Source organism: Chiloscyllium plagiosum, chromosome 6 (assembly GCF_004010195.1).
Source record: "Chiloscyllium plagiosum isolate BGI_BamShark_2017 chromosome 6, ASM401019v2, whole genome shotgun sequence".
Lineage (NCBI taxonomy): Eukaryota > Metazoa > Chordata > Chondrichthyes > Orectolobiformes > Hemiscylliidae > Chiloscyllium > Chiloscyllium plagiosum.
Genome location: NC_057715.1, coordinates 65519304 through 65545236, shown reverse-complemented (window position 1 = coordinate 65545236; position 25933 = coordinate 65519304). Strand labels below are relative to the sequence as shown.

General features: G+C 39.4%; 1 protein-coding gene across 3 annotated transcripts in view; it reads left to right on the top strand.

Moving 5' to 3' along the window:
• mfsd9 (major facilitator superfamily domain containing 9) overlaps window positions 1–25933 on the top strand; it is a 29197-nt gene that overhangs the window by 861 nt on the left and 2403 nt on the right. For 2 of the 3 annotated variants that reach the window (XM_043691736.1, XM_043691737.1), the window contains exons 2-6: window positions 8068–8155; window positions 12510–12553; window positions 13343–13477; window positions 23163–23292; window positions 25031–25240. In XM_043691736.1, the coding sequence (XP_043547671.1) occupies window positions 8068–8155; window positions 12510–12553; window positions 13343–13477; window positions 23163–23292; window positions 25031–25240 (607 nt within the window). The remainder of the gene's footprint in view (window positions 1–8067; window positions 8156–12509; window positions 12554–13342; window positions 13478–23162; window positions 23293–25030; window positions 25241–25933) is intronic. The other variant, XM_043691738.1, reaches the window with a different exon arrangement.

The following is a 25933-nucleotide window of genomic DNA, read 5'->3' as shown; positions in this document are numbered from 1 at the left end:
CCAAACAGAAAGTGCTAGGAAAACTTAGTAGGTCTTACGAAGCAGCTGTGGACAGAGAAATGTTAACATTTTGAATCATTGAAACTTACAGCATGGAAACAGACCTTTCAGTACAACTTGTCCATGCTGACCAGATATGCTAAATTAATCTAGTCCCATTTTCCAGCATGTGGCCCATATCCCTCTTAAACCCTTCCTATTCATATACCCATCCAGATGCCTTTAAAATGTTGTACCGGCCTCCACCACCTTCTTTGGCAGCTCATTCCATACACAGATCACTCTGCGTGAAAATGTTGCCTCTTAGATCTCTTTTAAACCTTTTACCTCTCACCTTAAACCTCAGTTCAAAACCTCCAACACTGGCAGTGTCCTTATAAATCTTTTCTGAACCCTTTCAAGTTTCATGGCGTCCTTTTTATAGCAGGGAAACCAGAACTGAATGCAGTATTTCAAAAGTGGTCTAACCAATGCATTGTCAAGTCATAACCTGACCTCCCAACTCCTATACTCAAACCACTGACCAATAAAGGCACCCATACTAAACACTTTCTTCACCACCCAGTCTACCTGCAACTCCACTTTTAAGGAACAATGAACCTGCACTCCAAGGACTCTTTATTCAACAAAACTCCCCACTTAAGTATATACGTCCTGCCCTGATTTGCTCTGCCAAAATGTCGTACCCCCCCCCCTCACATTTATTTAGATTAACTCCATCTGCCACTCATCGGCCTTTGTGATCACAGTCCTAGTATGACTTGGACTCTGTTCCGACTGGGTTTTAATAATTCTGATAAGGTCCATAGGACTGCTGTGTCGATTTCTATTTACATGGTTGTGTAGCCTGACTGTCCAACACTCAGTGACCAAAATAAATCTTCAAAAGGGTATTATGAAGGCTTCACTTGGGAATTTGATGTTGACATCAAGTCCTGGAAGAAGCTTGATTAGGGTCACTGAATAAGAACTGATGTGGAGTTCTGCAAAAGCAAGCATGTATCAGAGACAGAAGAAGAAAACAAAGGAAAAGAAATCCAGATCCTGTAACTTGTTCAAAAGTCAAGGAGTTGGTCATTCTCTTTAGGAAGTGGAAGGCATGCTCCTGTCAATACTAATGCTGAGGTGGAGTTAGTTGAGTGCCTTAAGTTCCCGGGAATGATGATCACCAATAATCTGCCCTGGGCCACCCACACTAACGCAGTTGTTAAGAAAGCACTATAGTTTCAGGATGCTAAAGAAATTCGACATGTCCCCAAGGACTCTTACCAATATTTACAGATGCACCATAGAAAGCATTTGATTTGGATGCATCACAGCTTGATTGGGAACCGCTGTTCCCAAGACCGCAATAAGCTCCCGAGATTTGTGAACACAGCCCAATCCATCATACAAATCTTCCATCCATTGACTTCACTTACAGTTTCCACAGCCTCAGGAAAGCAACCAACATAATCAAACATCCCTCCCATCCTGGTTATAGCCTGTTCCATCCTCTTCCATCAGGCAGGAGATATAAAAATTTGAATATGTGTACAAATATATTCAAGAACAGCTTCTTCCCCACTGTTGTCAGACTTTTGAATGTTAATACTGGTCTCTCTCTCTCTCTGTACCTTTTCTGTTGCTGTAACACTGTATTCTGCACGCTCTTCTGCTACCCTGATGTACTTTGTATGGTATGATCTGCTTGTGTAGCGCGCAAAAGAATACTTTTCACTGTATCTTGGTACATGTGACAATAAATCAGTCAATCAAGCAGACTTTGATTTATCCTACTGTATTTACAGCAGAATTGTCTGGGTGCAGATTTACCTTAGACATCATGAGCACTCATTGGAATCCCACTAATTGCATGAGATGATGATCGTGGTTAACTGCTTCAAAGGGTGAACAAGATTTACATTAACTTTTAAATTGCATTAATTAAAAATATTTTAATTATTTGAACCACAATAGTAACCTCTCACACTTGAAAACTATTTATCTGAATAGGAAGGGTTTGGAGGGATATGGGCCGGGTGCCGGCAGGTAGGACTAGATTGGGTTGGGATATCTGGTCGGCATGGATGGGTTGGACCGAAGGATCTGTTTCCATGCTGTACATCTCTATGACTCTATGACCTTCATGACATTCTGAACTGCTATTTTCTAGTGCCTTTGTGTAAAATCTTGTGAACAAACAGGCTGGCATTCCTATTTCTCTGTTCCTGTGGTCAGGATCAGATAATTTTTTGCAGTGGGGGCTCTTGCATTTCCTTTTCCAACTCCCATTCACTTTCATCCATTGCTACCTCGCTGTTAGAATGCTTGGCATTCTTGACACCAACTGCATTTTTCTTCCAGCAGAATCCTGCGCCATTGAATTCTGCACCTCTTTATTTTGCATTTTTAATATCTGAACAAATATTGCATCCCTGTAACTGGGCGGTCAGAATTTAACGTACAGTGAATAGTTAAGAAATGGAGCAGGAGTAGACCAAATGTGAGCTTATTGTTAGCTTCATGAAGCTGATCCTGGGTAAGGAGGGGCTGTTTTATGAGGAAATACCCAATGTTTTGGGTCTGTATTCATTGGAATTTAAAAGAATAAAAGTTGACCTTATTGAAACATAGAAGATTCTTACACAACTTAACATGGTAGACACGGAAGGGTTATTTCTCCTTGTGAGAGTCTAGTAGCAGAGGGCTCAATTTCAAAATATAGGCTCATCCATTTAAGACATATATGAGGAATTTCTTCTCTCAGAGTTTGGTGAATCTGTGGAATTCTTTACCACAGAGGGCTCCTGAGGCTGGGGTGCCAAGGGGTGCCAAGTCTGCTCAAGCTGAGATAGAGAGATTCTTAACTATTAAGGGAATCAAGGGGTCACTGGAAAAAGGCAGGGAAGTGGAGTTGAAGATTATCAGATCATCCATGATGTCATTTAATGGGAAAGCGGATCCAATGCGCTGAATGGCCTACTTCTGCTCCTAAGTTTTATGGTCTTACCATGATATATAAATTGCGGCCACAGAAACGGTTAAGCTTAACTGTTTCTTTTCCTCTTTATATCTTTTTCCATCTTATAATTCTTCCCATTTGTGGTCATGTTCTCATTCCACTTATAATGTTTCTAGCTGTGCTGAGCCTGTGGCTCTTGGCATCAATCCTTTCCACAGTCTGACACCCCATTCTGATTTCCTATTGTTCTAATACTATGAGAAAGTACACATGTTTAGAGTTAATATGACAAACTGATAAAAGCTTCCAGTTTGAGTTGGTAAAGTGCATCTGAATGTAAGCGAGTGACATCTTCCAAGAATGTTGTGTTGAGACAAACCAGTCCCCGCTATTTGTGAGAAAGGAGTAGACACGCATATTTGCAGGGTAGGGGAATGGGAACCCTGTATGTGCCAGAAAACAGGAGTCTTTTCAAGATTAACATCAAAGGTTTTATCATTTCTTACTCCATTTCCTTTACAGCATGCCACATGGTCTTGATGGTCAAATGTCCTCTTGTACTGCAGCGACATTATGACTATGTCTCTTGCAGGACAGCTGGCCAGATCGAGAGGCTAGTCAGCTGCCTGCCAAAGGGAGTAGGCCAAGTGAACACTTCCTAATAACCAGGAAACATTGCAGGTTTGTGGCAGAGCTTGAGGAATACAGTTTGTAGATGGGCACTGATTGCTGTTTGGTGGCATTGAGTGGGAGGGCTAGACTGGCCTGTCATGTCAGAAAAAAAAATTTGAGGCAGCAAAGGAAAGTCCCCCTGTTTTAGTTTCATTAGCACCATTCACAACTGGATTTGACTATTTCAACCACTTTTGAGCTGCTGAACCCTTGTGATCAACGAATGTTACATTCAAGTCACTGCCACAGTCTGAGGAAGTGGCCATCATTAACTTGTTATAATCATGGCTGTACTTCTCCAAAGCAGGTTACTTAGACAGTCTCAACCCCAATGCATTAAAAATGGAAGGAGATGTGTTCACACTGAAGGTATCTTATTTTTGCAATTCTGTTCATTGTGGGCAATTCAAAATCTACCCAGTAATATTTTTATTTGCTTTAGCAGTCTTTCACCTCTAGGCTTTAGTATTTAAATTGAAACTTAAGGACAAAAGTAATTTTATTTAAAATATTCTTGATACTAATTTCTTAAGGATATCTTTAAGTTGTGAAAAGCTGAATGATGCACAGCGAATTAAATAAGTTTTGAAATATAATTGCCGTTGTCATGTAGAAAAATGAAGTAGATAATTTGCAAATGGCAAGTTTTCAAAATCAACAGTCAACTAATTAACAAAATTGTCAGTTTTTGTGATGTTGAATGCTTCATGTTGTTCTAGAAACTGCAGGAACTTTCTGGTTTTCTTTGAACAGTACTGTAGGATATTTTATATCCATTTAACTGCAGATCCTTTAGGTCTAATCTGAAAGACGAATCTTCTGACATTGTGGAACTCCCTGAGTACTATGCAAAAGTGTCAGCATAAATTACATTTCTAACTAAAATGTGAATGTTGCTATTGAATCAAAGTTGGCACTTCCACCCATGGTGCCTGACATGCTGAGCATTTGCTATTTTCTGTTTTGTCTTTTTATCATTAGCAGCATTTTACTTTGTGTACAACCTTTTCTTCCTATTTGTTTTTATTCCTTTTAATTCCTAACATTTAATAAGTCCATTAGTGTTACTCAAATTGACTTTACCAGGACCTCTGCTTACAGCCCCATTAATGGCTAGGTATCAGTTCGGGATCAAAGAGTTCACACAGCCTACTTTGGAAAGCCAACTGCATAGATTTGTAGCAAGAATCTACTGGTATCAAGTAACGACAGTGGCATTTTGTTGTTAACTGTAGCTACAGGATATCTTACATAGGTTTCCCTATTGCAAATACCAATGTAAACTGCTTGTCTCATATACACTTTAAATAATCTGTCTCAGGCACACCTGAGCTCCCTATACAATGTATGTATCGATTTTACCATGCACACTGCAAGCTAACAACTCCTGAAAGGTAAAAGTCTATCATATTTTACCCAATAAGTTTAAAAATAATGTATGAAATGAGTCACTGCTATTGTTTATTGCTTCTGTTAATTTATGAAGTTATATAATTTGTTCACACTTTGTTCACTGTAACAAAAGTACGAAAGTGGGCGAGATGTTCAAACAAGTTGAAAGTTACAATTCATTCATCAAAGGATAAAAATATTATGTTATCAAGGAATGCAGTTTGACTTTATGTCCCTAATCTTAATTTCACGATGTATTGGGTGTGATGTGCCCAATACCATAATTCCAGCGCATCTGTCTGGCATTTTAATCCAGGCACCCTCTTATGATTTTCCCCCTAGGTTTGGTATTGAATGCACAGCAGCTGAAGTACTGCTGATCCATGTACTGCAATCTCAATTCTAACATTTAAAGTCCCAATTGAAAGATGGCATTTAGAGGAGTTAGAGATTTGGTTTGGAGTAAGCAATCATAAATTATTGCTTTTGGGCATTCAAAAGCATTACTCTGCTTTAATGCTCTGCGTGAAACGGTTTGCCAACTGATGACGATCAGCTGGTCCAGGAATTACATCATGATGATATTAGATGTAAAATCTGGGAGTCCAATCAGTAACCCTATTCTTTGCCCGTTACTATCATTTACACCATCTGAAACATATTCCCACCAACCGTAATGGCTGAGTCTTATTCTACTTTGGTACAACTGGAGCAAAACAAAAGCTTCTCAACGGCCAGTGCAGAGATCTGTGCAGCCTGAGACTACCACTGCTGAAGCCATCATGTAGGAGAGGTAGGAAAATGAGCTGTAACTTTTTGTAGTTGCACAATAGTATAGGTGTTAGAGAAAATTCAATTTGTTAAGTTTCCATTCTTTGGTAGAACTTTATTGAGTAGAATGGTGTAGTGGTAGAAGTGAAAGTGGGCAGTGGATGTGGTTTGTATACGGGTTCAGTACTGTAGCTAAGTGAAAGATATAGAATAAGGTCATATTTGGCAATCCAAGCTGACATGAGAGCAACCAGTACTGTAATGGAGTTGCTATCCTCCGCCTCCTTTTCCTCTTTTACCTCTCTTTTGGATTTATTCATAGTTGATGTGTACTCAATGCCTTGTTTTTTCTTCAGCTTCAGTCCACACTAATGCAGTGTTGAGCAGAGAGCAGCATGCCACAGTCATTTTAGAGGCCAGTAATAATGAGTTTTGAAGGTCATTTTCAGATCTGTACAAGCATGTGAAGATGTGAGCCCATCACCTGTTCAATGGCATATTTAGTTGTTATATGGCAAGTGTTGTAATGATTTGGGACCGCATTAGTCCTCATGGGTGTGATTAGGGGAACGGTGGTGTTGTGGTAATGTTAATGGACTAGTAATTTGGAGACCCTGTCAACACTCTGTGAGTCTAGGTACAAATCCCATCTTGGTACTTGTTGAAATTTATATCAGTTGATAACATCTGGAAATTTCAAAAGCAAGATCTCAGTAATGTTGATGATGAAACTATTCTAAATTGTCAATAAAAATTCTTTGGTTCACTAATATATTTCGGGAAGTAAATCTGCTAACCTCACCCGCGCTATATCTGGCTTGGTCTACCTGTAACTTGAGACCCACAACAATGTGGTTGACTCTTAACTATCCACTGAAATGGACTAGCAAGCCACTGAGTTCAAGGCTAGGTTGAAATGGCTAGCAGATGCTAAATTAAAAATTCTGAAGGGGTATCTTTTCATTCTTCACAGCCTCCCTTTGAAGCTGCTAGCCAGTCTGAAGAGGTCAGAAAGCTTGCGTTGCCTGAGGTTGAAATCCATGGAAATCTGCTTTATTCCTGTATTAACCTTTCCTTGTCATTACACACTAGTCGATGATGGTGTGGAAGCCCTTATATTTGATAAATGTTCATAATTCATTTGGAGTTGCCACATATGTCCAATTTGATGACCTGAATTCATGCAGTGTGTCATCCTGATTGAGTGCATGTTTGTTCTGACTGTATCATCACACATGAATTTGGCTTAATTGTCAAATCTCACCAACATTTATCAATAGTCTACCTGATCTCTGTGAAACCAACTGGGAAATTCTGATATGTCCCTTGCAGTGCCCTAACCAAACAGTAACTGAACGATACAGCTCTAAGGGAATATCTGACATTCCAGTCAGTAATGTGAACAGTTCAGACTGTCTTTATTCTAATTCACTTTGAGTTCATGAAACGTTGCCAACCAGCTTTGGTCAGGTGATTCCTGTAGACATTTTAAGTTCGGGTTTTAAAAGGGGCCAAAATACTGTCAGTTCATGAAAGCTCGAGCTGGTAAATCAGCTGATAGAATTTAACATTTATTTTACATCATTCTGACCATGGGAAGTCACAGAAAGCCTGAGTGACTCGCAGTTGCACAATTAAATTTGAACATATGACCACTGTGAAACAATGAGCATTTAATTTTGTTTTATGGTCCTGCTTCACAACTACCTGATGAAGGAGCAGCACTCTGAAAGTTTGTGCTTCCAAATAAGCCTGAAGAACTATAACCTGGCATTGTGTGATTTTTAACATTTTTAAATTGGTATCCCAACTCTAAAAACAGGATTACACAAAATCTGCCAAATATTCCACAGTTAAAACCATGTTAACTTCCTCTTTCACAATTGAACTCACTTGCTGCCCAGTGTTCACATTCCCCACTATAAATAGATTCAAGGGATAACTGGATGTGTTTCTGTTGGAACAGACTAAGATGCAGGTTGACCCAATAAACGTATAACTGTCTTTTCTGGTGAGACTTGGGCACGCACAATTGCAATATGTAAGGAATTCCATTTGATTCCTTTATGGACACACTTTCTTTGGCTTGCTGGTTTTCAACATTTTTTGTCTGAAAGAAGATTTTTGTGAATGGCTCAAAACCAAATCCCATTCACCACCTTGGCCACAATGCTTAATAACTGGTTAACGTGATGCTGAATTCTTTACAATCTGACTTGACTGTGTCTGTATTTGTCTTTATCAAGATACCACCTACTAATGTTATGAATTTTGTTTATATTTCTTAGGACTTGTTTGCTGTAAGTATGGTAGTTCCATTATTAAGTCGACACATCAAACTTCTTGGAGGAAGCTCAACAATAGCAGGACTAGTAGGTTGGTATTTTCTATTCAATTCCATCAGTGCATACAAATGTAAAGTATTCAGTTGATGATTATTAAGTTGAATTGTAGGGGTCAGTTAGCTCAGTTGGCTGGACGGCTGGTTTGTAATGCAGAGTGCGTTCCTGCATAGGCTGAGGTTACTAGAAGGAATCTTTCTCAATCTCATCCCTTGCTTGAGGTGTGATGACCCTCAGACGAAGCCACCACCACTCTAATGAGAGGGCAGCCCAATGGTCCAATAGGATGATGGCGATTTTACATTACAGAACAGAAAAGACCCTTAAACCCAGCGAATCTGGGCTAGGTCTTGTTATGCTGCATAAACTGATTATCCCTGGATTAATGAAGAGGACACTAATTACTTCAACAGTCCTGAGATTGGCCATGGCTCTTCCTGCTTTTCAGTGACATTGTATTTTTGAGTAGATCACTTATCAGTTCAGCACTGAGCTTAGTTGTGACACCCTTAAAATGATCAACTAAGAAACAATAGAATTCCTGCACTCCGAAATGAATATGAAGAAAATTTGAAAAAAGAGAAGTTGTCAGTTCATATGCAGAAGATGGGATGGTGGGGTGGTGGTGGGGGGTGCGGAATGTAGGAGTAAATGATAGGTAGGGATAGAGCCCAAAGAGAGAGAGAGAGGAAAGGGTAATATGTGTTTGGTGGTGACATTTTCTTAGTTGCCATCAGTTCTGAAGAATGGTCATTAGACCCAAAACGTTAACTTTGATTTCTCTTCACCACCAGACACATATTCCCCTCCCCTCCCTTGGCCACCTTCCACAGGGACCATTCCCTCCGCGACACCCTGGTCCACTCTTCCTTCACTCCAGCGTGCCCCTGCGGCACCTTCTCCCGCAACTGTTGAATATGTAACACCTACCTATTTACTTCCTCCCACCTCATTATCCAAGGACCCAAACATACCTTCCAGGTGAAGCAGCACTTTATCTGCACTTCTCACAATCTCGCATCCGCTGCACTTAATGTGATCTCCTCTGCTTCAGGGAAATGAAGTGTAGAGTGGGTGACCACTTCACAGAACAATTACTTTCTGCCCGCAAAAACGACCCTGAGCATCCAGTTGCATGCCAATTCAACACACTGCTGTGTTTCCTGGCCAACATCTCTGTCTCAGGTTTGTTGCAATGTCCAGTAAAGCTCAGTGTAAGCTGGAAGAACAGCACCTCATTTTGCACTTGGGAACCCTGCAGCCTCTGGACTCGATATCGAGTTGAATAATTTTAGGTCCTGAACTCTCCATGTCCTTGCCCCTAATGCCACACACCAGACCTTGTTATCACATAGTCTGCCATTACACTCCACTTATTGTTAGGCACTGACAGTCTCCATTAACAGCTATACACCCTCCCAACCAGATTGTTATTGACTCCTTTGTCTGTCCAACTGTTCTTCTTTCTCTCTGTGCTCTATCCCTACCTATTGTTTAGCCCCTCACCCTATCTTCTGCATAAAAACCAACATTTTCCTAGCTACCATCAGTTCTGAGGAAGGGTCACTGGACTTGAAAGGTTAACTTTGATTTCTCTTCAAGGTGTTGTCAGGCCTGCTGAATTTTTGTAGCAACTTCTGTTTTTGTTTCTGATTTACAGCATTTGCAGTTCATTCAGTTTTTATTTTGCAAAGAAAATTTATTGGAAATATAACTGAACAGATCAACCGGCTTTGAAACCTGCTTTATTCACTGAACTATTTTGAGTATCTTATTTGCAGAGAGAGTAGATTTCCAGCTAGTAACTTACTTATTGCTTTTTATTCAGATGGTTGTAATAGTCTTAAGTTCAGGTAATATTTTTGTTACTTTGATTTTAGAGTTCTTGCACATTTCTTGGAATCAAGGTTGGTCAGCTGTATTTGAAATCTACTTTTGACTTGGTGATTTAACATTCTGTAGCAGTGACAGCAGCTTTCTGTTGGGAATTTTTCGCACCTATTTCCTGTTGATAACTCCAATTTCTTGTCCTCAGTGAGATAAAATTTCAAGTATCTGAAATTCAGCTTCATTTTTCCTAAGCATTTGTTAATCCTGTGCTGGTGAGGCTTTTATTTCAGTTTTAAATATAAATTTTGGTTAAACTTTTTTTCTAGGAGTCATTGGGCCTGCTTTTTAATTCTGAATAAATAAATGTGTTCTGAGTAAGTTAAAATCAGGTCTGAGGTGACTGCACAGAAAATTATTTTCTACGGACTGTCTTTTCTGTAGAAATTTGTAACGTGCAACCTTTGTATATTTTGATCAGTCATTGATGGGTGTTCACCTAGAGAACTAGAATGTGCAGAGAGTATTTGGTCCTAATCTCTACTAAAATTAAAGAGCATCTATAATTTTTCCCTTGACTAATTTTAGTCTGATTAGCTTGTTCATATGTAAGATATAATCATGATATTGATTGCTTTTAAGCTACTGTTAATGACTGTGATTTTTGTGGGGAAAGAAAGAGGGGCTGTAGTTTAAACCCAAATTTGACAGTTAAAATAATGGATGTTTGCAACTCTTATATTTGAATACCTGCAAGTAATCTAATTGCCGAAGTGGAACTTAATTAGCGCAGGTAAATTCAGCAATTAATTTCCTTAGAAGATATATAAGTAGAATTTCATTGAAGGGCTCCAATTGCACACTAATAGTGTCCCCACCTTCAAGTCCCAACTGTTCCAAAGGTATACAGTGCACTATCTGAGCAGGTTGATTAGAAAATATCTGAAATTCCATTGAGTGAGGGTCTCATGGTAAAATGGTACTGTCTCTACCTGTAGGCCTGAAGATCCAGCTTCAAGACCATCTGCCCCAGATACGTGTATAACAGATTGATAAAAATAGCTATAATTTAACTGACCTTCTAAATTAAATAATTTTTAACCAGGGTTACAGAGGACTCAGCAGTAGCTTAATGGATGCAAGAAAAATTGAATGGCTGATCGAATGGTTTAATTCTGCGCTGCTCCTACACCTTATGGTCTACAAATATATTTTGTTTAATTCATTCACAAGGTGAGGGCATCATGGCCCTTCCCTAATTGCCTGGAGGGCAGCTAAGATTCAACTACATTGCTGTAGGTCTGGAGTCAGATAGAGTCCAGTCTAGTTGAGAATGGCTGTTAGGAGTCATAGAGATGTACAGCACAGAAACAGACCCTTCGGTCCAACTCATCCATGCCGACCAGACATCCCAACCTAATCTAGTCCCATTTGCTAGCACCTGGCCCATATCCCTCTCAACCCTTCCTAGTCATATACCCATCCAGATGCCGTTTAAATACTGTAACCTATTTAACAGCCTCCACCACTTCCTCTGGCAGCTCATTCCATACACGCACTACCCTCTGCGTGAAAAGGTTGCCTCTTAGGTCCCTTTTATATTTTTCCCCTCTCACCCTAAACCTATGCCCTCTAGTTCTGGATTCCCCCACCCCAGATAAAAGCCTTTGTCTGTTTATCCTATCCATGCCCCTCATGATTTTCTAAGCCTCGATAAGGTCACTCCTCAGCCTTTGATGCTCCCCTTTCCGAAAGGAAATCAGTGAACCAGCTGGACTCATCTGACAATCAGCAATGGATTCATAGTCATCACTAGACTCTGAATTCCAAAGTTTTATTGAACTCAAAATTCACCATCTGCCATGGTGGGATTTGAAGTCAGCTCCCCAAAACATTACCTGCGTCTCTGCATTAACAGTCCAGTGATTACCCTACAAGTAAGGGCTTATAGGTCAAGAGGAGCAGGAGTGCCTCCTCCAGGCCTTGAAGCTATCCTCAAAATTTCCCTGTGTTCCAAACCAAAGTTAACTCCCCCATCAATCCCAGCTTTCCATGATCTGACCAATATCTGATCCCTGTGACCCCCATCTAATCATAAATGTTCTGACTTTCATGTGCTCCTAATCTTTCTGAAATAACTCCACAGAGGCCAGTATCCCACCAACAAGTCACCCTTTATTTCCATGTGGAAACCCTGACTCTGGTGTAGCCTCTTCAGAGCCAGCTCTCAAAGTAAATAGAACCTTTGACACACCTGTTTATATCTATCAGCCAGGGCTCCCTGATTGGGATAGATTAACTACCCCAATCAGGGAGCTCACATTCTATGAGGTCTAGCTGGCTGACCTCATTACAATTACTGCATTCCAACCCCTTAAATTGGTTGGGAAATCATTTCAAAAAGATAGTGTCAGGTCCCACTTCTAGCTGCAACAGGACCTCAACTTCCCAGCGCCCTTATCCCCAGTTCCCACTTTCCTAACTCACAGTCGTTAGGGTTTGATAATAGCTGTCAACAGCCAAGATTGCTTTAAACCTAAGTGGGTGCATTTTTATTACAGGTTCTGTATATGGACTGCTGCAACTCTTTTCCAGTACTGTAATTGTAAGTATCACATCTCAGTTATTTTAATATAGTTTTGAGCATTTTAGAGAATTTTAACAACGTTGCCTTTTTTAATTTCTCAGTCAAACAAAACTTTTCCTGCAAAAGTGATTTTATTGTTCATTAAATCAAATGTCTTCTTACTATTGCCGATAGTAAGAAGGTTGTAACCAGGTTCCTATACAATTGAAGTAGGAGTTTGGTAGTTGTGTTCTCAAATCCTCTAGTGATGAAGGCCAACATACCATTGGTATAATTGCCTGCTGCACCTGCATGTTCACTTTCAGTGACATTGGTGGGAAAGCATCCATGTCATTTCATACATCTACATTTTAATAAAAATCTCTTAGCATTTAACAAGTATCCTGCACATCTCTTCTCCCTTCCAAAATGAAAAACCACACATTTTCCCACATATTCCATCTGCCATCTTCGTGCCCACACCTATTATTGTCTGTCAGATCCCCTTGAAGCCATTCTGCATCTTCTTTGCACGAGACATTTCCACCTAGTTTTGTGCCATGTGCAAACTTGAAAATGGTACATTTGGTTGCAAATCATTGATATGTGTTATGGAGAGCTGCGGCCGAAATATTGATCCTCTCAATACACCACTAGACACAACCTGCCATATGCGACAATAATTCATTTGTTCTTACTCTTGTTTTCTGTCTGTTAGTCGAACATTAATCCACACCTCCTATTTCACTTAATTTTGCTAAACAACCTCATGTAGGGGCCCTTGTCAAAAGCATTTTAAAAATCTAAGTCTCCTCCAATTGTCCCCAGTTTCATAGATACCTGTATCCAGCAATTCCGTTCATTGCATATGATATGAAGAAAAGTCTGGAGGCACTGTATGCTACAAAGGGTATGGAGTCCGACAACATTCCCACAAAGATACTGAAGACATGCTCTTGTAAGGTTGTGAATGGTTTTGAAAGCCCTTAATGTCTCAGCAAAAATAATTACATATTTATGTGGAAATATCAGTAGCCTATTTCAGTGTTCATCCTCAGTTCAATCATGGGCCAACCTCGATGTGAAGAGATGACTGGTGAGAGTTAAAAGGAAACCTTGGCTGAATATAAACCTGTTGTTACAAGTTGAATGCTTTCCTGGTTGTTGCCAGATAGCCTGGCACAATCCACAGTGTGACCTTGGCATAGTACTGCTCATTATTGCACGGTACCATACTGCAGCCTCAGTATGGAAGTGTGTTTTGAACAACCCCTGCGTTGAATTAGGAAGCAGCATTCTCGTCACTAATTTATTTTTGATTTTTAACATTTTTATTCACAAGTAACAAAACATTGCTCAGCATACCAATGAATGAACCCATTAATATAAGCTTTGTATGAGCTTCTCAAGATACCATAGCAATGCATTGAAGCCTGAGTTGTAACTCACTTTTCTTAATATTTGAAAATGATGTTACTGATCATAATATATTATTTGTTTCAAGCAAATGAGAATCAAATCATAGCTTGGACTGTTGACATCTAACAACAACAATTGGTACACCAATTATTCACATGTTAGTGCTGGCATCTCAGTCTTGTCACAATAAGGGAGAAGGGAATTTGTTTTGGTTATATTTCACACATATTTCAGTTAGCATATTTTCATCCAATACTTCATGGAGTTAGATTCTTCATTGAGTTTCTCGTAATAGCAACTGTGTTTACCAGAGCAAAACTGCAGCCTTTGAATTCCTTCAGGAAGAAATGCTTGTAATGAACATATTAATTCGTCAGGAATCTATAACACCACATGTTCCATCTCTTCATGGTGTGTCAGCGAGCAGCTGTTTGAAGCAATGTTTGAAATTTGTCCTGCTGAAATAAATCATTTGGTTCAATGTGACATGTATCTTTAAATAGAATAGAATTGATTTCCAATTGGGAATGAGAATAAAACTGGTGCAATGCTTCCAGCTAAAGTAACTGTAAATTTGGTGAAGAATTGCTTTCAAGATGCCAGGCGCTTAATGGAATTAATCTTGCACTATTCTATAAAAGAAGTATAGGAGCAGCAGTAGGCCATTCAGTCTGTTGAGCTACCCAACCATTTAATATGATCATAGTTAAACATCTACTTCAATTCCTTCTCTCACTTTGTTATATGTCTTTGCCACTGGTGTTTAGAGTTGTCACTCTCTAAACATATTCAATGACTGATCTTGCACAGCTACCAAAGGTAGAGAACTCCAAAGATTAACAACTGAGTAAAAATGATTTTCTCCTCATCTTGGTCATAAGTGGCTTTCCACTTATTTTAAATTATCCTGGACTTTCCATACAGGGGTAACATATTATGGCATTTACTCTATCTATCCCTTTTAGCATTTTAAATGTTTCAATGAGATCGTCTCTCATTTTTCAAAATTCTAGAGAATGCAGACCCACTTACACTAATGCCTCTAAATAGGTCTCTTCAACTATTCCAGGAATAAGTCTGGTGAACGTTCATTATACTTGGCAATATTTTTTCTGCCGTAAGGAAACCAGGACTACTTACTATACTCTAAATGCAGTCTAACCAGGTTCCTATACAATTGAAGTAAGAGTTTGGTAGTTGTGTTCTCAAATCCTCTAGTGATGAAGGCCAACATACCATTGGTATAATTGCCTGCTGCACCTGCATGTTCACTTTCAGTGACATTGGTGGGAAAGCATCCATGTCACTTCATACATCTACATTTTAAAAAAAATCTCCTAGCATTTAACAAGTATCCTGCACATCTCTTCTCCCTTCCAAAGTGAAAAACCTCACGTTTTCCCACATATTCCATCTGCCATCTTTGTGCCCAGACCTATTATTGTCTGTCAGATCCCCTTGAAGCCATTCTGCATCTTCTTTGCACGAGACATTTCCACCTAGTTTTGTGCCATGTGCAAACTTGAAAATGGTACATTTGGTTGCAAATCATTGATATGTGTTATGGAGAGCTGCGGCCGAAATATTGATCCTCTCAATACACCACTAGACACAACCTGCCATATGCAACAATAATTCATTTGTTCTTACTCTTGTTTTCTGTCTGTTAGTCGAACATTAATCCACACCTCTTATTTCACTTAATTTTGCTAAACAACCTCATGTAGGGGCCCTTGTCAAAAGCATTTTAAAAATCTAAGTCTCCTCCAATTGTCCCCAGTTTCATAGATACCTGTATCCAGCAATTCCGTTCATTGCATATGATATGAAGAAAAGTCTGGAGGCACTGTGTGCTACAAAGGGTATGGAGTCCGGTGTCCAATTGTGTCATTCCCATTTGCCTGAACTGCAACTCTTAGGATCAGAAGTAGGATATTCAGTCCTCAAAGCTGTTTGGCTATTCAAGGAGATCATAGCAGATCTGTGATCCAACTCCATCTACCTGCCTTTGGCCCATATCCGTTAATACTTTCCTAAACAATAATGTATCAATCACAGATTGAAAACTAACAACTGATCCTGCATCCGTTGTTGTTTGTGGAAGAGTGTTCCCAATATCTACCACCCTTTGTGTGTAGAAAGCTTCTTAACATATCTCTTGAACGGTTTGACCCTAATTCTTAGACAGTGCCCCTCGGTTCTAGAATTCCTAACCCAGTGGAAATAGTTTATTTTTAACTACCCTGTCTTTTCCCATTAATATCTTGAAAACTTTGATCATATCACGCCCTAATCTTCTAAATTCAGAGAACTCCAGGTTCACCAATGCATCCAATGTACTCCCGGTACTACTTGCCCCCTCTATTTCCACTAAATTCAACGATTTCATTTCTAAATCTATAATGTTTGCCTTCTTAGTTTGCTCTAGCAACTTTATTTCCAATCTGCTGGCTAAAATCTGCTAATTTAGCTTTAGCCTACCCTGTAATCGTACCAGGAAAACATCTGACAAGTTCAAAAACCTTTAAAGGATTATTTTTAAATCTGAGTACAAACCTCATATCTGATTACCCAGTCCAAGTACCAAAGTCCAATTTCAGACCTACCTTGTCAAGATCCAGGACTTGAGCCCATGATTATGTTACAAAATAGAGACAGACACCCAAATCAAATCAACCCTTCTACGCCTGTATTTGCAACACAATAGAATTAAAACTTTTGAAGACCCTCAATAGTTACTCCAGTGGTTTCTAACCAGACTTTTGAGTAACCAACCTCAGACTTTGCCAATAATTAATTCCAGACTCCAGTTTTGAATATTACACAAAAATTAACAATATATTAAATTATATAATACCTTTAGCTGAGAAAACATTAAACAAAACAGTAATCTAATTAATATCTATGTGTTAAATCAGGAACATTTGTTTTCAGTCCTCACTCACATAAAAGACAGACAGATGAGCAAACCCAGTTCAGGATAAATTAAAGAGAATAACTGAACTGGCCAGTTTACTGAAATGTGTTTCGTGACGTGGACTCCTTTTTTTCAGATGTCAATCAGGTTACCTTTTCCTTTCGCACAGGTAAACTTAGTGTATACTTCTAAAGATATATAAAGGTATATTTCTAACTAAGTTTTCACCCCTTGAGCTTCCAAAAAGTGGTAAGGGAGCTTAGGCAGGGAGCTTTTAAAATCTTCATGCTATGTTATCAGCGGTCAAACTCTTGTCCTCAGTTCCAAACAAACTCCAACTCTGCCCCTCTCCCTGCTAGACTGACTATCTTTTCCCGTAGCCACAATTACCATTTAATATCTGCCATCTGTTTGAATGTATGGTCTCTCCCAGACTTGTTGAAACCAATTCCCAGGTACTGGCCTTGTTAATAGCCAACTTACGCTATCTGTTTAAATGCATTGCTCTTCCCATTTCTGTCGGAACCCTTTTAATCAAGAATCAGCCTGCAATTAACTTCCAGGCCTGGCCTCACAAACAAGCCAAAACTTGTTTGGTCTGTTGTTTTCCTTTTAGCACAAGCTGTTTCCCAAAGTCCAAAGCTTATCTTCAGCTCACAAATCCAAGTTCACAGCTCCAAACTAAATTGATAAATGAATAAAAATTTTAAAACCCAGCAATGGCTCAATTATGTGGACTACAACCTCTGGTTGATCACCTTTCTCTGAGAATGTCCTGTGGATGCTTTGTGACATTTTTCACCCTGGAAACCAGCGCAGTAACATACCATCTTGGAGTCATTGTTACTGCCACAGAAATGCCTGTCTGATCCCCTGACTATTGCATCGTCTCTCACTATTGTTTGTAAACCACTCCAGTCCTTCAGATTGGATGAATCTTAGCCTTAACCTTTTCAGAATTAAAAGTTCCTACTGAAAAATCCAAGCCAGTGGACTAAAGAGTAGAAAAGTTACAAGTTTGCTGACGATACCACCATAGTACGCCAGACCTTAAACAAAGACAGGAAAGGGATAGAGCACTTTGGTCGCATGGTGTAAAGGCAACAATCTCTCCATCAACATCAGCAAAACAAAGGATCTGATTATTGACTTCAGGAAGTGGAGTGGAGGGAAACCCTTGTCTGTATCAATGGAGCTGATGTGAAGATGGTCAAGAGCGTCAAGTTCTTAGGAGTAACGATCACCAACAGTCTGTCCTGGTCCATCCATGTTATCACTCAAGTTAAAAAAACACACCAACGCCTCTACTTCCCTAGAAAGCTAAGGAAATTCGGCATTACCAAAATGACACTTACCGATTTTTATAGATGCACCATTGTCCGGATGCATCGCAACTTGGTATGGCAACTGCTGTGCGTAAGAAAGCAAGAAATTATGGAGAGTGGTGAACACAACCCAAATTCATCGTGCAAGCCAGGCTTCCACCTATTGACCTATTCTATGCTTCTCACTGCTTTGGAAAAGGAGCCAATGCAATGAAAGATCCCGCCACCCTCCTCCATCAGGCAGAAGATAGAAAAGTTGAAAATACATACCATCAAATTCCAGAACAGCTTCTTCCTGCTGTTATCAGACTTTGAACAGACCTCTCAAATATTAAAGTTGACTTATCTCTGCAACTTCTCTGTAACTGTAACACTGTTATCTGCATTCTGTTCTGTTACTCTGATATGCTTATGTAAGGTATGATCTGCCTGAGTAGCATACTAACAGCACATTTCACTGTATCTCAGTACTTGTGATATTCATAAATCAATTCAAAATCAAAATTTCATTGATTCTCAGCCCATCAGAGAGTAAACTTTGCCAGGCTTGAAGCCTCTGATAGGCCATTTTCCCAGAGTTAACATGGTGGGGATGAGGGTGGAGCGAAGGGGTTGTTCATTCAATCCTGTTACCACGTATTTGCAGTTTTTAATTACTTAAACTCTGCTGAGGCTTGTGAATGGAGCCTGGCAAGGGTTTTCCAGTCTTCCTTCTGGTTCACTGCAGGCAAGGTGGAAGTGGTGATTCAGATGTGTTTAGTTGCCGACTAGTAAACTCTCAACACAAAGTTCTGGGCAAAACTGCAGTCAGAACACCATGGGGATAAAAGCAGCTGTGAGCAGTCTTGTCAAGGGGCTCTCCCCCCTACATCTTCCACTCCTCCACATTCCCTCACACCCCCAAATCCCCTATGATATCCTGATTACTGTTTTACTGATGTTGATGTTCCATGGAAGATAAGTCTGTATGTTGTAAAGTTTTGAGCACTATGCTGACTCTTTGGTCATGTTTTGTCTTTTATTGAGCCATGAAGTGGCACGGTAGCTCAGTGATTTCCACTGCTGCCTAATATTGTTATGGAACTGGGTTTGATTCCACCCTGAGGCGACTGTCCGTGTGGTGTTTGCGACCCTGTCTGCATGTGTTTCCTCTGGGTGCTGTGGTTTCCTTCCACAGTGCAAAGACATGCAGGTTAGGTGGATTGGCCATGCTTGGTTGCCCATAGTGTCTAGGAATGACTAGGCTAGGTGGATTAGCCATGGTAAATGCAGAGTTACAGGGATAGGATAGGGGGGTGGGTCTAGGTGGGGTTGCTTGTCGGAAGATCAGTATAGACTTGATTGGCTGAATGGCCTGCTTTCACACTTTAGGTATTCTATGACTCTATGATTCTAGGGATTCCTTCTAATAACTATATGGTCAGAAAGGAGTTGAAATCTCAGGGCATCAGATGGATCATGGGGATAGAATCCTCCTACTGAATACCACTTACTGCACCTCAGCTATTTCCTGATATCACATGGAGTGAATCGCATTGGTTTAAGTCAGGCATCCTTGATGCCAGGGACCTCAGGTTGAGGCCAGGATGAATTGTTCATTCAGTATTTATGGTTGAAGATGGATGCAATTACTTTGGACCACTGGTAGGTCTGGTCATGGGCAAAGTAACCCTTTAATGCAGCGTTGCCTCTATTTTACTTCTGAGTTCTGACCATTGTCAGGATAAGGTGTTGGGATTCCCCGTGTGTAAACATAAAAAACAGATTTTGTATTCACTGTGACAGTGTGGTGTAGTATTTTCAGTCTGCCCAAGCTTTTAAACAATTTTGGAGATTTGAATCAAGACACTGTTTTAGTTTCTTTCTTCAATGTTTTCTTTTATTTCTGCTTTTGTTGGTTTTTCTTAAATTCTGGTATTTTGTATCTAAGATGGCACTGGAGAATGGTGCAAAATTAAAAATCATACAACATCAGGTTATAGTCCAACAGGTTTATTTGGAAGCACTAGCTTTCTGAGTGCTGCTCCTTCATCAGGTGGTTGTGACAACCACTTGATGCGTTCTGAAAGCTAGTGCTTGCAAATAAACCTGTTGGACTATAACCTGGTGTTGTGTGATTTTTAATTTTATACATCCCAGTCCAACACCAGCATTTCTAAATCTGGAGAATGGTAACTTTTCATTGTACTCCTGTATTCTTGTACATGAGTACACATGATGATAAATCTGATTCTAATTCTAACTTTGTAAATAAGTTTCAGATCCATTCAAGGCTTTATGCTAAATGATGAATGTTCTTGGTTCTGGATTACATATAGTATTTCAAAGCCCCTGTACCAAACCCCAAATATTTGCTGCTTTCAGGCCTTTAATCTTATCTCATTTGGAGCTTTAGCTGAATTAATGAAGGTTACAGTCTAATTTGATTAAGCCATTCTTTCTCATCCTGGTGTACAGAAATTACTAGGGTATTCATTGATCTCTGTATTAATGCTGTAGTATCTATTATGTTTTTTCTTAGTTTCTCCAAGGAAGGTAATTTCTTCATTTGCTGGTTCTTTGATTTCTTGGATGATGATCTTTGGTGGCTTTTGCCTCTGCTTTTGAGGATAAAAGTTCCTTGGAGTGACCTATTGATTTAAAATTGTTGACTTTTCCACAAGCATGACAGCCTGTGATATAGGCAGTAAGCTCTTTGAGCTGCTGGAACCTTTTTCCAACTGTAGTGGCAACATGACAAGCTGATATCTGGCATGCTCTCTTGATGCTTCCCTGGGTGCTATTGAGGCACACTTTCATTTTTGCAGCCAGTATACTGAATAGACTAAAACGCTTCTTCCAATCTATTTGGAGTCCAAAGGATTCAATGCTTTTTAAGACTTATAGATCTCAGCCTGTCTCAACAACTGACATTAAGCCTTCTTAGAGTATAGGAAGTCCAGGAGAGTTTCACCAAAAACTCTGACCACTATGTTGTCCCTGATCAAGTTGTCTTTTAGCATTCTGTAATTGTAATAACTGCCAAATAGTAGAGATCATAATGAAGTAGTTAATGTCTTCCCTAGAGATTAGCCTTCTCCTGTTTACAAACTAAACAATCAAAAACACCATTTAGGCTCCCATAGGTCTCCTTATCTTGCCCACAATGCTGCCCATTGCATGCAACAATATACTGACCTAATCTTTTGATTTTTTGCTATTTCAATGATACATAAATGACTTTCTCCAACTTTATCATTTTTGTTTTACTTGTGTTACGCAATGTTTTCAAACGGTTTTGGAAGTGGCAAGGTTGAATCCACCTTGAACTGAATTTTCTTTTTGCGTACCTCCTTTGCTAGTCACTAGATGGTGACTGTTTTCTAAGGTTTTCCCTGTGTGTTTGTCAGGAGCTTGCCGTGGGGTTTCACTTGCTGTCCTGACTGTGCTGCCCTCTGCTCCTTAATGAGAACAGTGTTTGCCTAACTACTGTGCTGAGACTCCTCATGAATTTGAATACCTCCATCCCATTTCCTGTTACCCTTTATTCGCCAAAGAGAACACTTCCAACTTCATTAATCCATCTATGTAATGGAAGTTTCTCATTTCTTGGACTGTTCTCATGAACTTTTATTGTACCTTTTCTATTCCCTTCACACCCTTCCCAAGGTGTGGTACCCAGAACTGAATGCGAACTTAAGTTGAGGCTGAACCATTGTTTTGTGCAGGTTTAGCATAACTTTATTTTGATTCAAACTTTAAATTATCTCACTGTATATAGAGGCCATAAATGGCAGACTCCAATTTTGTATCTTTTGTTTAAAAAGTGCTGTAATCTGTGTCTGTGTTGTGTGCAACCTAATGTACAATCTAATGCTTGCTCTATATGCGATGGAATTAATCATTGATATGGCTTTTTATATTTTTAAAATTAAATTGGCAAACAAAATAGAGCTGCAACTTTATTCATTCAAGGGATGAAGGCATCGCTGCCTTGGCCAGCATTTATTGCCGATCCCAGATTGTCCAGAGGACAGTTAAGAGTCAACCACATTGCTTACAACCAGGCAAAACGTTTCTACTGATGCTAAAATTATGATAGAATTACCAACTGCTGTTTTTGATAAATAATTTTTGAAGATATTTATCTTGTTTATTTTTCCATTTCAGTGTTTAAAAGCACAGCTATGCCGCATTCAGATAATGTAAACCCTCAGTGAACCAGCAGAGGGCTCCAATTATCTAGATTTGACCTACCATTGTCTTCTGTCAAATGGAACAATAATCTTTATAATTGTATTCGAGAAGTGAAGCCAAATTGCTGAAAGGAGTATTTTGGATACCATTTGTTAACATTGTCAGCTAGGAAATTTGAAGAACAATAATTTTGTTGTTTCTATTTAATGCCCCAATTAAATGCTGCCATCCATGATGACAGGAAGAACTCTTTTCTTAATTTATCGACTCATGGGGTCTGGGCATCACTGGCTAGGCAACATCCTAGTGCCTATCCCAATTACTCTTGAGAAGGTGGTGGTGACCTTCATTCTAGAACTAATGCAGTCGCTGTGGTGTTAGGAATGGATTTCCAGAACTTTGATCCAATGACAGTGAATGAACGGCGATACGGTTTCAAACCAGGGTGTATGGTGGTGTTTCCCATTCATTTGCTGCGCTGTGTCCTTCTAGGTGGCAGATGCCACAGGTTTGAAAGGTGCTGTTTAAGGAGTGTTGGTGAATTGTTGCAGTGCATCGTGTGGATGTTATACAGTGCTGCCATTATGCGTTGGTAGTGGAAGATGATTAGATTCTGTCTTAGGGATATGTCACTGACTGGCATTTGTGTGCATGAACTCTTATTAGTGAAATAGCCACGTGGTGATTTTTGCAACCAATCCCAGGGGTAGGATTCTTGACTGTGTAAAGCCACATACAAAGTCCGGATATCATCATGGTTAAAGTATAAGATCATAATAAAAATTACAAAGTTACTTTTTTTTTAATCTAGGGTTCTTGGAGCGATGTTATCGGAAGATGGAATGTATTATTAATTACAATCATACTTAGTGGATTTAGCTACGGTCTACTTGGCATCTCTAGTAGCATCCCATTGCTAATACTGGCAAGGATTGCCACTGGTAAGCATGTAACCTGAATAGTCTTTTGACAGGTTTGAAAATACATTTGACTTGATAAGCTGTATGTGAGTCTCACTACCTTGTGGGTGAGGTGAAAAGTAGTTTTGAACTGCCTGTTTCTGGAAAGATTTTAATCTTTTTAATGTCATATTTGTGGTGCCTTGTGGTAAAGATGTGACTTGGTTTCAATTAGACATTGTACATCTATTTTAAACATTGCACATTGCTTGTGATTTTTCTGTTGATGTCAATTTTGTTCATCTGCAACCAGTGAGTTGAAGTTAGATAGTCTTGTTTACAAGGTGAAAATTACTGGTACTTTTGGGATAAAAATTCTGAAGCTTAATTACCAATGAATAGTTTTGAAGTATAGTCACTTATAATTTAAGCTAATTTGCCCACAGCAAGCTATGATGCCCAGAGCTATACACAGGACTCCATATGTGGTCTGACAAGTGATTTATATAGCTATAGCAAAACTTCCCCTTTTTTTTCCCCTGGATATTTATAAAGGATAGGATTCCATTTGGTTTTATCATTGTTTTTGTACTTCTACATTTTAATGGTGTGTGTTCGTGGACCCTGACATACCTTTGGTCTTCCATTGTTTTTACCATTTTATTAACATTTGGATTTCCTAATACTCTCAGAGAAAAAGGTGAGATACTTGCCAAGCCCCTGACTTGTGCTAAATGCAGGTAATTGATTTGGTTTGCCCTGCTTTTTGATTTGTGGGCCAAGACATAGCTGATGACTTTCCACTTTGTCAGATAGCCACCGGTATTGTTAGCTGTGCTGGAATAGCATGATGTCATATTGAGTCAATGGAATTGATTGAAAGCAGGTAAAGTTGTCATAATGCCAGAGGAGAAAGATGACAAATAGATAATTATTTAACCTGAGGTTCACTACGCCTCAGATGAGAGGCGAGATTGAGAAGTGGGACCTTTATTGGCAACTTCAGCTGGTGCAAAAATTGAACCTGTGCTGTTGGCATCACTCTGCGTCACAAACGGCCATCCAGATAACTGAGCTAACCATTTCTAAACCAAAAGCAAGGTAATGCTTTTCAGTATTTGCTCTGTCAGATTATAAAATTCTTACAAAACAAGAAAGTCTCATTATCCGTCCAGGAGGAACTCCAGTCACCTGCTCTCTGACACTTTTAAAAATGTGACTCCAGGAAGGCTGACAAGTCAATCATTAAATCCCTTCATACACACAGACCAAAGCCCATATGCCACTTGTTCAAAATCCAAACTCTGAAATAAATTAAATTAGTATATATAAATCATCACAATGTCCTCTTGATCTGGAATCTTATTGTTTCAGAAAACTGAGTTGATAGTGTCTGACCTTATTAGAACCACTGTGTCTGTTAAACATGTAAAAGCTAATATATAATAACCTAGATACAGTTATTTGTTGTCCTTCCTTTCTTCAGTTTGAGATATCTGTATTTAATTTTGCTTTGTGTTCAAAATGCATGAAAGAAGTAATGAAAGTGATTAATAATTACAAGAGTATTCACTGTGTCCTATGCATTATGGTGTGTGGTGTTATTTTGTTTGTGTTCCCAAGTCACACTCCACCCAGCACTGCTGCTGGATCTCAGGTAATGTGTTCAAGGCAAATCACAGCTGCTAGCGTTCCTAATTGAAATTATCAAGTGCAATTCTGTCCGTGCATTAATATCTCCTTAATCTCTTTAATTGATTTATTTGTTCTGTACTTTCAGGTATTTTCAAACATACTCAATCTATCCTGAAAGCTCTTCTGTCAGACCTGATTCCTGAACATGAACGCCCCAATGTGATGGGAAGGTTTAGTGCAGCTTCTAGTGTGGGCTTCATTCTGGGCCCTGTACTTAGTGGATATCTTGTTGAGCTGGATGGAGGCTTCTACACCACTTCCTTCATTTGCTGCTTCATTTTCTTTGTAAATGCAGGTGTGTCTCCTCTACAGAATATTGGTATGTTCATGAGTATGTGTAATTAAATATTATGAACCCAGCTGATGATAATACTGGACAACCCTGATCCAGAGTGAAAGCTGGCTTGACAAAGTTTTTTTTTCTTTGTATTTAACATAAAGGTCAATCACTGGACATATTCACAAGAGGCTTTCAATGCATGTTTTTACAAAAAGAACATCAAAGTTTGTTAAAACAAAAGAGAGTCAACCTATTTTACACTTGATGAGAACTATTAGAATAATCTAATTACAAATGTCAGAAAGAAGGATACATCCCTTTTCTCCTAATACCCTTAAAGACTTTCAAACCTCAATGAAGAGTAGCTCCTACCACCCCACTAAAGCTTCTTAGAGTCATAGAGATGTACAGCATGGAAACAGACCCTTCGGTCCAACCCGTCCATGCCGACCAGATATCCCAACCCAATCTAGTCCCACCTGCCAGCACCTGGCCCATATCCCTCCAAACCCTTCCTATTTATATGCCCATCCAAATGCCTCTTAAATGTTTTAATTGTACCAGCGTCCACCACATCCTCTGGCAGCTCATTCCATACACGTACCACCCTCTGCATGAAAACGTTGCCCCTTAGGTCTCTTTTATATCTTTCCCCTCTCACCCTAAACCTATGCCCTCTAGTTCTGGACTCCCCGATCCCAGGGAAAA